The sequence below is a fragment of the Rhinichthys klamathensis genome, unplaced genomic scaffold, assembly GCF_029890125.1.
Source record: "Rhinichthys klamathensis goyatoka isolate OS25496 unplaced genomic scaffold, OSU_Roscu_1.1 h1tg000050l_1, whole genome shotgun sequence".
Classification (NCBI taxonomy): Eukaryota; Metazoa; Chordata; class Actinopteri; order Cypriniformes; family Leuciscidae; genus Rhinichthys; species Rhinichthys klamathensis.
The window spans coordinates 482,466-497,806 of record NW_026606596.1 but is presented as its reverse complement, the minus strand read 5'-3'; the positions used below and the strand labels follow the sequence as shown (position 1 = coordinate 497,806).

At 40.0% G+C, this 15,341-nt stretch overlaps 2 protein-coding genes across 3 annotated transcripts in view; both read right to left on the bottom strand.

The window, feature by feature from the left end:
- The window catches only part of ints2 (integrator complex subunit 2), a 36,412-nt gene extending 24,650 nt beyond the window's left edge, over window positions 1-11,762 (bottom strand). The window contains exons 1-5 of one of the 2 annotated variants that reach the window (XM_056247639.1): window positions 11,388-11,762; window positions 10,491-10,787; window positions 10,193-10,331; window positions 9,399-9,501; window positions 8,976-9,089 (exon numbers count right to left, since the gene is read on the bottom strand). In XM_056247639.1, the coding sequence (XP_056103614.1) occupies window positions 8,976-9,089; window positions 9,399-9,501; window positions 10,193-10,331; window positions 10,491-10,783 (649 nt within the window). In that variant the 5' untranslated portion in view covers window positions 10,784-10,787; window positions 11,388-11,762. The remainder of the gene's footprint in view (window positions 1-8,975; window positions 9,090-9,398; window positions 9,502-10,192; window positions 10,332-10,490; window positions 10,788-11,387) is intronic. The other variant, XM_056247640.1, reaches the window with a different exon arrangement.
- A 1,206-nt stretch (window positions 11,763-12,968) lies between these two features.
- Window positions 12,969-15,341, bottom strand: part of med13a (mediator complex subunit 13a) — a 117,390-nt gene continuing 115,017 nt past the window's right edge. Inside the window, exons 28-30 of the mRNA XM_056247638.1 lie at window positions 15,132-15,296; window positions 14,261-14,361; window positions 12,969-14,160 (exon numbers count right to left, since the gene is read on the bottom strand). Of these exons, the coding sequence (XP_056103613.1) occupies window positions 14,028-14,160; window positions 14,261-14,361; window positions 15,132-15,296 (399 nt within the window). The 3' untranslated portion in view covers window positions 12,969-14,027. The remainder of the gene's footprint in view (window positions 14,161-14,260; window positions 14,362-15,131; window positions 15,297-15,341) is intronic.

Genomic DNA, 15,341 nt, shown 5'->3' with positions numbered 1-15,341 from the left:
ACTACCACGATTCACGCTTATTGTCTTTATTGTTGTTGATTTGAGTAAATGCTTTTGCCTGACCTGAGTTTTAGTAAGACACTAAGAGATGCCTAGCCGATCCGCTTACATCTGTAGCATTGAGTTCTCTGTTGCGAAATCATATGACGGGAGGTAGGAATCATTGTTGTGTTAGGTATGCGTGGAGTGTTCGCCATTCTTGTATTTCTGTTTTTATTTAGTGTAGTTTAATTAAGGCGGCGTATTCCGCTGAAGAACTCGGTTTTGTTTCTATTTTTTTCTTTTGTGGCAGTTAGTTTAACGGGTACACTTAAAATTAGATATCAGTTATGTTTTGCTTATTTCAATAATTTGGCGACACTCTTGTCTGTCTTTGTTTTCTCGTGTATTATTTTTCTTTCTGAACAATCTTGTTATTTAATTTAGGTGAACATGTTTAAAGCTTTTTCATTCCAAGAGAATAAACGTTTTCTCTTAACGTTTAATTGAAGTTTCTTGGTGGTTCTTCCTGCATCCACACACAGCAACAGTGTCTCACATAAATGTTATGTAATCATCCCCTTATACATCTTTAAACACGTAACATTTGGTGGTGGCAGCGGTGGGATATTCCTTTTAAAGGGATATCTTATTTTCTTGGGATGAGTTTGTGAGCGCTGTTGATTGTGTGTGGGTAGGAGCAGTAACCTTGAAGGAGGTATTGTCTGAATGAAAGATCTTAAGAGGCTTCTGTGGATTCTAGCGTTTGTGGTGGTAAGTTTAGTCAGAATGGCTGATTTTGATCTGGATAGTTTTGTGAGTGCACCAACGGTCGAACAATTGAGTACGTGTAGGAAAGATGATTTATTGAGAGTTGCCGAACATTACCAAATTAGAGTTTCTAGACAGCAGCTTAAGCGAGACATTAAAAATATGTTAGTGCAGCAGCTAAGGAAGTTGGAGGTGTTGAAACCGGTTGATAAATCTGAGGAGATTCTGAGCTCTGGAGCTGGTCCTTTAGGTGAGGAGGAAGCGAGTGGGACTGATGAGGCGGAGGGTTCCGAAGCCAAAGCAGTCTTGCCGCCCTTTGAACCTTCTTCTCCATCTGTTGCGGGAGATGAGTCGCGTCTCAAGGTACGTTTGGCGAAAGTCCAACGGGAAGAGCGCGAGAGGGCTGAGGACCGTAGAGCTCAGTTAGATTTGCAACTCCACATCCGTCGTCTGGAAATAGAGGCGGACACGCAAGTAAAGTTGCGTGAGTTGGACCTGAGAATAGCCAGAGAGACACCGGTTCCGCCCACACTTCCTGTATCAGCTGCTCAACCTGCGCAGCCGGTAGCTGTCGCGGCGGGTGCAAGTTCGACGTTTGATGTGAGTAAACACATTTCTCTTGTTCCACAGTTCAGAGAGGCTGAGGTTGACTCATATTTTAATGTATTCGAACGAGTTGCTTCTATGCTTAACTGGTCTAGAGATGTGTGGCCGTTACTGCTTCAATGTAAGTTGACGGGAAAAGCTCAGGAAGTATGTGCTGCACTGTCTTTACAGGATAGCTTAGATTATGACATTATTAAAACGGCAATTTTGAGGGCTTATGAGCTCGTACCGGAGGCGTACAGACAGCGATTTAGGAATCACAAGAAAGTTTCAAATCAGACGTTCGTTGAGTTCGCTAGGGAGAAGAGTTTGTTGTTTGACCGGTGGTGCACATCAAATAAAGTAGCAGATTTTAATGCTCTCCGTGAGTTGGTTTTGTTAGAGGAGTTCAAAAATTGTATTCCTGATCGTATTGTTGTCTATCTAAACGAGCAGAAGGTGACGTCAGTGTCACAGGCGTCTGTTTGTGCGGATGAGTTCGCGCTTACGCACAAGAATGTTTTTACTCTTGCTCGGACTGAAAACGTTTCGCATGTTCCTGCTGTCTTGAGAGATCAGTGGCGTTCGAAAAATGTTCCAAAAGCTAAAGAAGGCAGAGAATGTTTTTACTGTCGCAAACCGACTGATTGTCTGGCTTTAAAGCGCAAAGAGCAAGGTGTCAGTACTAAAAGTGTCGCGTTTGTGAAGACTGTTGATCGCACAGATTATGAGAATTGTGATGTCTTAGATGTTAGTTATCAACCTTTCCTGATGGAAGGATTTGTGTCTGTTAGTGAACATTCTCCTGATCCAGTCAGAGTTACTATGTTGCGTGATACTGGAGCGATGCAATCGTTTATAGTAGCTGATGCGTTGCCGTTTTCTGAATGTACTTTTTGTGGAAGTCATGTGTTAGTACGTGGTCTTGAGATGAGCACTATGAAAGTTCCTTTGCATCAGATTCACCTGAAGTCAGATTTGTTTTCAGGATTTATGAAAGTTGGAGTTCGTGATAGCTTACCAGTGCATGGAGTGAACTTCATTCTCGGTAATGATATTGCAGGTGGTAAAATTGTGCCGCTATTAGAGGTTTGTGATAAACCTATTTTGCCCGATGGCACTGATGAAATGTCAGAGAAATTCCCTGAGGTTTTTCCTGTTTGTGCTGTGACGCGAGCGCAGGCTCGTAAGTTCTCTGATGCTGATGATTTATCCTCCACTTTCATAGCACCTATGTTTGTAAACGATGCACTGATGCCTGATGCAGGTAAGCCAGATGGTGCAGTCATTTATTTGAAATCAGATGATTTGAAATTAGAAGTCACTAGTGAGAAAATTATTGCAGCCCAAAAAGAGGACTTTTCTCTGCGTAAATGTTTTTCTTCTGTCATTTCCGTGGAAGAGGCGCAAAAGAAGAGAAACGCTTATTATGTGCAGAATGGGTTACTGATGCGTTGGTGGTGTGCTGATATTGCGAGTGGTTCCGAATGTTCTTCTGTGACCCAAATTGTCATTCCGACGTGTTATAGACACTTAGTACTTTCACTCGCTCATGATCATGATTTGTCTGGTCACTTAGGCATTAAGAAGACATACCATCGAATATTGAGACATTTCTTTTGGCCCAGAATGAAGGCTGATGTAGCCAAATTTTGTAGAACCTGTACGACTTGTCAATTCTCAGGTAAGCCGAACCAGGTGATTCCGCGCGCGCCGCTGGTTCCTATACCAGTGATGGGAGAGCCTTTTGAGCACGTTATTGTAGACTGTGTTGGACCACTACCTAAGTCAAAATCTGGTAATCAATACTTGCTTACAATAATGTGTACAGCGACGCGTTTTCCGGAGGCGATTCCACTGAGAAAGATTACGGCACCGGTGATCAGCAGCGCGCTCATAAAATTCTTTTCAATGTTTGGTCTACCGAAGATTGTGCAGTCTGATCAAGGTACGAACTTTTTGTCAAAGATTTTTACACAAGTGTTAAAGACTTTGAATATTTCTCACAGAATTTCAAGTGCCTATCATCCTGAGTCTCAAGGTTCTTTGGAACGGTTCCATCAGACCATGAAAGCGATGTTGCGTCGATACTGTATGGACACAGGTAAAGACTGGGACGAGGGCATCCCGTTAGTTTTGTTTGCTGCTAGAGAAGCGGTACAAGACAGTCTAGGATTTAGTCCTGCCGATCTTGTTTTCGGGCATACTGTCAGGGGTCCGTTGAAGATGCTTAAAGAGAATATTTTAGATCACAAATCGAGTGTTCAAACCACATTGGACTATGTGAGCAAATTTCGTGAGCGATTGCACAAAGCTTGTACTATGGCACGAGATTCATTACTGCACGCTCAAATGACGATGAAGAGTAAATACGATCGTAAAACTGTTCAACGTCATTTTAAGGAAGGAGATCAGGTGCTCGTTTTATTGCCTGTCCTTGGTTCTGCTTTGTCTGCACGCTTTTCAGGTCCATATGAAGTGCTTAGGAAAATGAGTGACACTGATTATGTGATTCGTACTCCAGATCGCCGGAAGAAATCTCGCGTATGTCATGTAAATATGCTGAAGGCGTATCTTGTTCGAGAGTCAGTGCAGGATGTCCTGAAAGAAAATGAGTCGAATATATCTTGTGCTGCTGCGCTTACGTGCGAGTCGTTTGATTTTAATTCTACACCTGACAAGGAAGATGACGGAGTTTTGATACGACACACATATCAGCAGTGTGCCAGGTTGAAGAATTCTGAAGTACTGGCTGATTTAAATTCTCACCTGTCCTTAACTGCAATTGCTAATTTTCCTGTTCCTGCTACGCGCAAAGAACTTCATAGATTCTTAGGAATGGCCGGTTATTATCGGGGTTTCTGCAAGAATTTTTCAACTGTGGCCAATCCTTTAACGTCACTCCTTAGTCCATCATGCACTTTTCTCTGGAATGATGAATGTCAGAATGCTTTTGATAACATCAAGACTTTGTTGTGCGGTACGCCTGTTTTATCAGCTCCTGATTTTGAACGAACCTTCAAGCTCGAGATTGACACAAGCTCAAGACAATCAAACACAAGAAAGGTGCGGAGAATATAATTGCGGACGCTTTGTCCAGAGTTTAAGCTGGTGTGCTCTGAGAATTAGAATGAAAGAAGAAAAAAAAAAAAACATGTTCTTTTGTTCATGTTTTGATGTTTTTTTTCTTTTTTTTAGGGGGGAAGTGTTACGTTCCACGTGTATTTGTGTGTTTCTGTTCTGTCTCCATTCATTGCTTTCAGGTGGTGACCGAGCATTGGCTGTTTGCGGGCACGTGACGTCATTGTGGGGGCGTCATCATCTGTTCGACCAATCCATTGCTGTGCCATGAGTTTAAAAGGCCCATCCACAACTAGGAAGACAGATCCTCGCCAGATCTCACCCAACTTGCGCGTTCTGAGCACATTGCCGAAACCACTACCACGATTCACGCTTATTGTCTTTATTGTTGTTGATTTGAGTAAATGCTTTTGCCTGACCTGAGTTTTAGTAAGACACTAAGAGATGCCTAGCCGATCCGCTTACATCTGTAGCATTGAGTTCTCTGTTGCGAAATCATATGACGGGAGGTAGGAATCATTGTTGTGTTAGGTATGCGTGGAGTGTTCGCCATTCTTGTATTTCTGTTTTTATTTAGTGTAGTTTAATTAAGGCGGCGTATTCCGCTGAAGAACTCGGTTTTGTTTCTATTTTTTTCTTTTGTGGCAGTTAGTTTAACGGGTACACTTAAAATTAGATATCAGTTATGTTTTGCTTATTTCAATAATTTGGCGACACTCTTGTCTGTCTTTGTTTTCTCGTGTATTATTTTTCTTTCTGAACAATCTTGTTATTTAATTTAGGTGAACATGTTTAAAGCTTTTTCATTCCAAGAGAATAAACGTTTTCTCTTAACGTTTAATTGAAGTTTCTTGGTGGTTCTTCCTGCATCCACACACAGCAACAGTGTCTCACATAAATGTTATGTAATCATCCCCTTATACATCTTTAAACACGTAACAGTAGCCTACATGCATCTTTCTCTACCATGAACAATAATGTTATTCCCCCGATGCGGATGTACAGATCCAGTGTTACATTTGACATATTTCTCTTGGTTGTTTAGTTGCCTTAACCTTATATTGCAGCGATGTGCTGCATGCAGTACTAGGGTTTGGTTTCCCTCAATATGTCAGGATTCCCCTGCTGGACATATAAAACGCTTAACGTAGCTTAATGGACATAAAAGACCAAACTCGCAGGCTAGCAGATGGACTCAGAATATGAATTTAACGCGCAAAGTTTAATGCTGAGCGTTTCCCAGTGATATACTGGCATAAATTTGGTTTGACATTGGACATTCGCACATTTAGGGACCGTCTCTAAAGTTACATACGACATTGGTATACACGTTTCTAACTTAAATACCATTTGAAAAGAAGGACTTACAGTCATAAAACCAACTGTAAAGTGTTCATGTAGGTGTCAGGCTCAGGCATAATGCGCAATTTATTCAAATAGAAACGTTTAGGCCTATAGGACTTGTTACTTTAGAGACGGTCCCTAAATGTGCGAATGTCAACCCAATTGTACATTTAGTCTTTTAGCTGGCACTTTTATCCAAAGCGACTAGTTAAACTAACAATATAGAACAACAATATGAAAGTGCTACTTCCCAGTTTAATCTAATGCAGTACATGTACAATACATACTTTCCAAATAAGGTGCGAGTTTGGTCTTTTATATCACTGTAGTCCATTAAGCTACGTTAAGCGCTTTGTCCTGACGGAAGGGGAATCTTTGAGTATGATGATGTATTGAGGGAAACAGATTATAATCCCGTTCACTGTAGAAAAGGCTGATAACATAAGGGTACACAGGGAAAGTAACAATGAATGAAACATAAAAACAGCTTTTGTGCCTTTATCATCTTTTCCGCATATATACTGACCCAGATAATCGTCACAAAAAACTTAATGTATGCTGAGTTTTTATGAATGAATGGCTTGCGCTAACTGTTGTTTTGGTCTTCGTCAAAAACACGCGCTTGCACCCCCTGCTGGTGAGGTCGACTAAAGGCCAATTTATACTTCTGCGTCGAGTGTACGCCGTAGTGTACGGCGTAGGCTACGCACGTAGGCGACGCCGTCATGAGCATTTATACTTCTGCGTTTAGGTCTGCGTTGCTCTGCAGTACAGCGCCGAAACGCTAGTTGGCGGCGGAGGGTTTTAATGTTCCACTGTGTTTAGATTCCTCGCGGCAAGAAGAAGAAGATTCCTCGCGGCTGTTTTGAGTTTAGGTTACTACAAGCAATGGCGACTAAAAGAGAGCAGATCATGTTGGAGTTGGAGCTTATCGAGGTGGAAAAGGTAAATTTTTAGTTTTTTTAACAGTTTCGCTGTACTTAGAATTTAAAAATGGCGGGCGGTGCAGAAGAACACGCCGGAAATGCATAGGAGGAAACGCGATGCTACCAAGCCGACCAATCACAGATCTTGCGGTCCGCGTCGTCGCGACGTGTAGTTACATTTTTGAGGAGGTGCGCGTCAGGTTACGGCGAAGGGTACGGCGTATGGTACGCGTCTGTGCGTATGCTACGCCGTACCTACTGCGCGCACCCGACGCAGAAGTATAAATTGGCCTTAACAGCAGATGGAGATTATGCTCGGTAATCTACTGCTTTTCCTGCAGCTCCTGGATGTCAACGTTGAATTTACTGTCGAATTTGAACCACTGAATTTGTGGAAGCGAATTTGCAAAGCGAAATAAAATGGACCGAAAACCGCCTGTTGAATATTATAGGTTGTATTTTTAATCAGTTTGAATATTTTGGAAGTGAAATATGAAAGGTGAATATGGATTATTGAAATTTTACTAATGAAAATGTGTTTGAAATGTTTTGATTTAAAATATTTACAGCTTAAATATTCAACCATGCTAAATTTCAGCCTATAAAAATACAAGCCCTAAAAATACAATGCATTAAAATACAAGCAGGGTTAATGCAATGCATATTTTTTTCAAGTAGTACAATTCAACAGGCTTTTTGTTTCAAAAACATTTGGCATTATTTTACTTCCATATATGTCCACGTTTTTTTTTTGATAACGCTTCCCAGTATGTTGTAACGTACTGGGAAGCGAATCCATCGACAGAAACATACATTAGCCAACCTCGATCTCTGTTTTACACGTTGTTATTTTCAACATATTATAGATGTGTCTAGGGCTGTGTTGAAAAAATCGATTCACCAATTCTGAATCGATTTTCATATTAATTTCTAAAGATCGATCCGTAACTCAGAGGATCGATTTAATAATAGGCTTACATTTTCCCCGTGAACTTTAACTTGCCGCGACTGGGAGATCCCTGTATGCGCATTGAAAGGCTTTCACTCAGCGCGCACACTGTTACAACAACGGGCTTTGAGTGAGTCATTCGTTCATTCAACGAACACGTTCAAAAAAGCTGATTCATTAAAAGAGATGTAATGAAACAAGGTGTCAATTATTTTTAACTTTGAGTTCCACTTTTCAAGGCTCAGCTGAGCAGCAATGCGTTGCATGGGTAACGCTGAAGCTGATGCTTCACTTATTAGAGACCAATATGGCATTGATTCAATGCGTGACTCGCTGATTTTATTTCCCCGCGGCTTCCTCGCGCTGTGGAATGCTGACCAGCGCTGCTGCTGACGCGCATTTATGGTAAATACCCGTGACGTGAACGTTTAAAGGATGATACGACAAATATTTCGCTTTCCTTTGACACGGCAACCTTTTTCACGAATACATATGACTTCAAAGACAGACGCAGGTAATCGCACGCGCTCTGCCGATCTCTCTCATTCACTGTCTGTGCGAAGCCTCTGTAGGCTACACATCACCACGATAAACAGTCTTGTTTGTTATCATTATGAACTTGTTTAACATTCAATACACATGCATGAAGTTCAAAACAAGAAGGGTATAGCCTTATAAAAAAACGTGAATATCGCGGTTGCTGCGGTTACTTGCAATCCTCTGCGGTTGACTTGTCAGTAGCGCGGTACTACAAGATTGCGGTAATCGCGACAGCCCTAACACTGCTGCTGATATACCTCTGCGTCCTCTGTCGTCTACACCAGTGCAAGTTTGTGAAAGCAGTTGTATCAACACTCTGGAAGGAGGATTGTTCTTTACAACTATCAATACTCCATTAATTTGCAGTTAAATGTCTATAATAGCCTAATAGTATCAATATGTTGCATAACTACAGTCCTGTAATTCAGGTAACAGCTGGAAAAAACAAAAAAACTTATCTAAATCTCGAAAATCGGATCGGATCAGATCGGATCGGATCGAATCGAATAATGATAATCGATTCAAGATCTTGAGAATCGGAATCGAATCGATTCTTGAAATTTGAATCGAAACCCAGCCCTAGATGTGTCGTCAGATTAAAGAAGAACCGCGGTGCAAGTGCTTGCTGAATCGTGGCCGGAGAATGGTACGGTTCGTTTTTTTACCGACAACCGTTACACCCCTATAATAAACATAGATTTTGTATGTTGTCTTTGAAGGATAGGAAAGCTAATGTATTAAGTTACATATCTAAATTGTTTTAAAGTCAAACATAATATTTCAGCAGGTGATGGACATACCTTCATTGAAGCTGTCTGGGACGTTTGCCACCAGCAGGCACAAGAACCACTCCCCATTTCTCACGTGAAGCAGGGCTTCGGCCACCTCAATGATGGGCAACAAAGAAGGCAGCTCTGTTGGGAGCATATAAAGTTAAAATCCAAAAGTAATTTTCCTTGTTTAAAGAATTTTCATTTTGGGGTGAACTAACCCTTTAAGGAAGATTTATAGTCTTATCTTAAAAGACGGTAAAAAAAGGACAAAACAAACATCAGATAAAGACAAATTGCAGGCACAGCTGAAGTATAATTTTAGCTAGGTCTTCATTTCTGACATGCTGAAGGAAATATTTACTGATCTAGAGATGATTGTTGAAACTTGTTAAATTTGTCTTGGCAACTAAAAGCTTTTAGTCTTCACATTAAAAATGTTACACTCTTCACCTGCTTGTAGGATGCAGAGAACATCGGCCACTTCCTCTAGGTACACGGGACTCTCAAACAACTCAGAGGACTTGAGGAAAAACTCTCCATTAGAGTCAGTCACCTTTTGAAGAGAGGAAATTTTTTTGTAATTTGTACCACTATTTTGATGTGTGATAGAATAAATTAACAAAGATGCATGGCATATTTTTTTTTATTTTTTTTTAGCCGTTTATAAATGTGTTTTTGTTTTGTTTTGCAGCGTTGTGAACTAAATAATCATATTACATATATTATTTGGAGTCTGTATTTTTAATGTTTTGGCAAGAAGCCTTCTACGTTCACCAAGGCTACCTTTATTTGAACAAAAATACAGTGAAAAGAGTAACATTGTGAAATAATTTGAAATAACAGTTTTCTGTTTTAACATATTTTAAAATGTAATTTATTCCTGTGATGGCAAAGCTGATTTTTTCTTATTATTATCCATATTGAAACCAGTTGTGCAGCTTAATATTTTTTTGTGGAAACTGTGAGGGTTTTTTTTTCCAGTATTTTTTGATGAATAGAAAGTCCAAAAGAACAGCTTTTATTTTAAATAGAAATAATTTGTACTATTATAAATGCCTTATATATATTCATGTTTTGAAATTACAATCTTTAATTCTGCACAGCTATTGACACCAAACATCAAGTCCGATCTCAATGGCTTACAATTTCTAAGATAACATAAAAAAAAAAACAATTCATCTTTAAATTGCATAAGAATGTGAAGGACAGATCATTATTCAGGAGTAAATAAAAGGACACTAAACCTTGTTCATAATTGCCAGCAGCTCACTGAGAGCCAGTCTGAGTCTCCTGAGAGGATCACTGTGCTCAAACTCCAGAGTCAAACCGTGCTGCAGCTGAGAAACCAGGATGCTCTCACCATTAGAGCCTCCAGCCTTATGCCTGTACGGAGAAAATTTGGTCATATATATTTCATCAGATATCTAAGCAGAATTCTGTCAATAACATCCCTCTCAGTTTCTCAGAGCGAGACTGACTTATCAGATATATTATGCCAATGATACTGAATGGCCACCTGGAATAAATTTAATCTGAACCCACCTAAGCTGCTGCTCTTTTCTAGCGTCCTGCTCCAGAGCATGAAAATCCACAGACAGCAGCGCGACGATGGAGTTCACCGCTTCCACCCCTGACAGCAGTCGCAAGATGAGCTTCTTGTCCTGTGCCCAGGCGTTGCTCTGATCTGCAGGGGCGCAGAGAGCCATCCTCACCAGACAGGGCAGCAAGAGCCGCAGCTCTGGGTCACTTAAAGCTGCTAGTCTGGCTACATCTACCTTCTGCATTGCCTCGAATGCATATGGGCTCACAAACTGAAGACTGGCACTGTCTGCCATTCTGCTGTGAAGAAAAATGAAATAGAAAGTAAATGTTTAAATTTAAACAAAAAAAGTTTGCAGTAACTCCACAATATTAGTTGATACTTAATATCAGTATTGCTATTACTGAAAGACCATAATAATAAATGACAGAGGGATTTTTTTAATCAAGTGTAAAAAAATAATAATAATAATAATTACAGTACCCACACTGGCAAAAGTACTGTGTTATTACCATGTTGCACTTACAATATTCTGGACATTTACCATGGTAATACCATGATATTCCTTGAAGTATATAGTAACGTTAGCCGTCTTTAAATACTATAGTAGGGTACATGAATAACAGTACCATTGTATAAGAGTGAGTTTACTTAGCGTTTAGGTGTATTTATAAGAATTTATATTTCAGTTTTAACATGTGTTGCTCTAAAAATGTTTACATTTATATTTAAAACACTTTATATGCTCACTGTGGAGAGACTGTGTCATCAGATACACAGCAAGTACAAACTTATGCTTATGTATCAACCTCTTCGGCACAAACGTTAATTGAACAGAATCCAATACAGGTATATTTTGCATTACAAAGGACCGTGTGACAGCAGTGGGACCGTCTTACCTGGAGTTTACCACAGCCGATGGCTACAATAGAAACACAAGCCCCGGTGAGGCCCGTGAGACCGCGGTCTGTTGTGATTCTCACGCCAACGGGAAGTTGAGCGTCGTCGGTCAACGTAGCAGAATTCACCGGTAAGCTAACAGGCTAGCTGCTAGAGCTATCCCGCTTAACAAGAGATCCATTCATCAATATTTAACTAATTGAAGCACTATAATTACAAGGTTAATATTTATATGCTTCATATAATTCACTTATTCTGTATTAAAACGATATGTATCCATCAGACTGTTTCCAGACAGCAAGCTAAAAGATAGGTAGAATGGTGAATGATTTTAGCACCAGCGCTCATCTTCCCTGCGGTGTGCATGCTGAACTGAACTCTTGACTGCGTCTCAAAGCCTGAGCCGCCTACCCAGACACCATTGTTTGGACATCATAGGCGTGTTCATAGTTAAAATATGGTAACAGTGCAAGAGGTATGGTACATTAAGGGGGGGAAAAAAATAACCGAACATGCCTGTGATGCCCAAAAGTGCAGTCTATTTAAATAACCCAGAAGGTTTGGAGGCACAACCATGAGAAGACAGCGCAGACTTGTTTAGCAATTAAAAAACTGTAGCTGTAAGCAGCAAGGTCAATTTCTTCGGTAACCATTTTCCCCATTAAAATGTTTCCATTGTACTCCAGATTTAACAAGTAATATTAATAAATATTTAATTATAGAATATATATTTTTAGCCTTTTATTATATTTATTAAAATTTAACAATAGTGTTAGCTCAGTAAATGTAGTCTAAATGTGGCATTTGTGTTCAGATTTACTTTAGTTGTCATAGTAACTCTAATTTAAATGTGTAAACACCATAGTAAACGGTGCAACCTACAAAAGAATGGTTAGATCAGTGTAATTATATTTACCATTAGGCATAAAGCGAAATATGAGATTTGTCATGAAAAGTACCAAAACACATTTGAAGTGGTAGTTTGCAAATAGCCAATTAGTATGCTTCTCACATTCTATAGTGAAAATAATATACTATTTTCATGAGAGTAAACTGTGAAAACATCACATGGAGTGTAAACTAAATGTCGGTGTGCTCTGACCTTCAAGTGCTTGGCCCTATAGCTCTTCACATGCTGTTCATCACACACTTGCATTTGGAAAGCATGTAGAACTGGCGTGGGACGTAAGAGAAATCCCAGGGTCTTTGTTCAGAATAAACTGTATGCTGATATTTTGAGTAAGATACAGGAAATAGATCTTTCTCTGTGTACAAACACTGAATCTTCAACAAGTATTCAACTTCAGATTGTAAAGTCCATTTACACCACACATTTCTGTGTCGCACTCAAAGAAAAGTGATTTTGGTCTAAAAGTGTCAATTTTCACTCGGTGCAAACAGGAGAGCCAATCAGGGAGGGCGAGGTGAAGTGAAATGAATGAACTTCTTGGGGGGGGGGGGGGGCTAGAAGGTTATTATAGATCTTTGTTATCTTCATCAAAGCCGTAAGTCTCCATCCCTACAATCAGATTTTACATCACAGTCCCTCCCCCCAAAAAACACAAGCACAGGAAAAAACATGAAGTTGACTTTTTATTCCTAAAACAGAAGCAGTGCCACCCAAGTCCGGTGCGGCATTCATATATAATTATTTATATATTGCAGTTTTTTGTTTTTGTGTCTAAATGTGTGGTATAAAATACAATATACGACAATGTACCTCTTTATTTTTAAACACAGTGAACTTCATTGCTGTACAAGTCCCGTGCAGCTAAAGCTTAGCTGTAATTGTGTCCACACGCAAAGGCGTGGACAGAAACCCCCTATCTGGTCTCCTCTGTACATCATGACAATACAAATAATCTGTCTCCCTTACAAAAAATAATACTCTAAAAGCAACCTACCGCAACTTTATTTTATTCATCTTTTTAGTGGGTTTTTGTTGGTTTGTTTTTGTAATTAAGACGATTACATATATTTTTGACCAATTGCTTTAAAGCAGGAAGGCAATACAAACCTTCTAGAACTTTTATATATAAAAGAGGTTAAGAAATCAGACAAATTATACATTTAAAAACTTACAATAAATAAGACAGATGCAGGCATTTCATTTGGATATAATCCCATCCAAAAGAAACAAGGAATTAGAGGTCTTAAAACCAAGAATTCATTCTCTCATTTCATAGAGCATCAAAGTCCCTTTCCATCCGATTCTATACAGATTCCTTCTCCATACACGTTGATTATAGAACTGGCCGATTCCATGATAACCGAGGATCCGAGCGCAACTGTCGAAGTAGCGTGGAACCAGGGATGTAGAACAACACCAGTAAGCACTTTCGTCTTCTTTCTTTGGCCTCCACACTGCGGAAAACTCATTCAAGGCCTACGTTCGTCCTCTGTCGTATCCTCTCTTTCTCTTCGAGTGAGTGTTATAAACACCAGATGCCTGATTCTCCTCCACAGTGCTGGGTCTCAGGTGTAGTGACTGCCTACCCAGATCATCTCTGTTGTAACTCACGTACATATAAAGTCCAGCACTATAGTTATCCGTTGGGTTGTTTTTAGATCCACCTTTTCTTCACTCTTCTTTTTTCGTTCCCTGATAAGGTCCTGTTCTCAGTTCTGCTCTGTAAGTGTTACAACATGGTCATGATGAAGTTGTACATTTGATTGAGCACCACAAAATGGATGGGCAGGCAAGAGCGGCGGTCCTGGGTCGCAGGGTCACAGGTCAGCCAGGAAAGGGCGTTGTACTGCTCCAAAACAAATCTGCGAAAGAGAAACATTTTGGCTTATTCAATATTAGCCATCATTACATTGTATTGTATACACTAGAAGATAGCTTTTCAAACACTTAGAGTAGCATTACCTGAGAACATCAGAGGTCTGATTGGAGTCCAGCGGGTGAGAGTGTTTGCTGTGCAAAAGTTCATCCGATTGCACTGAAGACACATGGAGGTGTAGAGAGGCCTGGAGTAGGGAAGGAGAGAGGCGAGAAGACATTTTTAGCCGACAGCATCTATTAATCCACGCCCACCCAAAACAAGCTACAAAGCTGAGTTACAAAACTCTCACTGTCAGGGCCTGTTATGAATTAAATTGACAAGCCCATGAACAAGTAAACACGAGACGCCAGAAACATTCATACCCCTGTTTACAATTTCCTTAATTAGGGAACAGTTTGCTCCAGACTTTTTAATTGTGTGCAAGTCAACAAGTCAACAATACACTAACAGCTGCTTATCAAATCAAATGCTTTGCCTTAAATCATGTCAACATTGTGAGCTCAATTCCCTCTCTCTATACACGTATACATATTTCAGCCTATTTTCTTTCTTTGTCTTTCTTTTACACACCAACAGCAGTCTGGCCCAATCCCCGAGTACTGAATTATTAAAAATGCCTCATTGCAGGATTCTCTATAAATGCTGCATGAGGGGGAAACAGAAGTTCATGTGACCTGGACAAAGCATGACAGGTAGATGTGTGCAGTATTACAAGGAGGCGATACTCTGCTTTCTGAAGTCAACAAGAAAATGACATTCTGGACAAAATATTTTGGACAAATCAATCTGCATATAATCTAATGCCAGATAAAAATGATTGTTTTGCACTTCTATGCAGTATTTTTTGGGGGATGAATAAGGATTTGCTAGGGAAATGTAATTTATACAAATATTGCTATACAAATTGTACAAATCTCAAAAGAAGCATTTCTGCATTATGAGTAGAGCAGTTACCTTTAAGAAAAGGGGACACTGGTTCTGTGCCTGAGGACATGCGGACCAGAACCAGTCAGGCAGTGGACCTGCTTTAGCGGTGGACACAAAATAGCCCAGAGCTAACGGCTGCTGGAGGATATTGGGAGCTTCTTCGTGAGACTCCATACGATCTGTACTTTGACCCTGAAAAAGATGAAAAGAAATGAAGATGACAGTTACTCAGTTAAT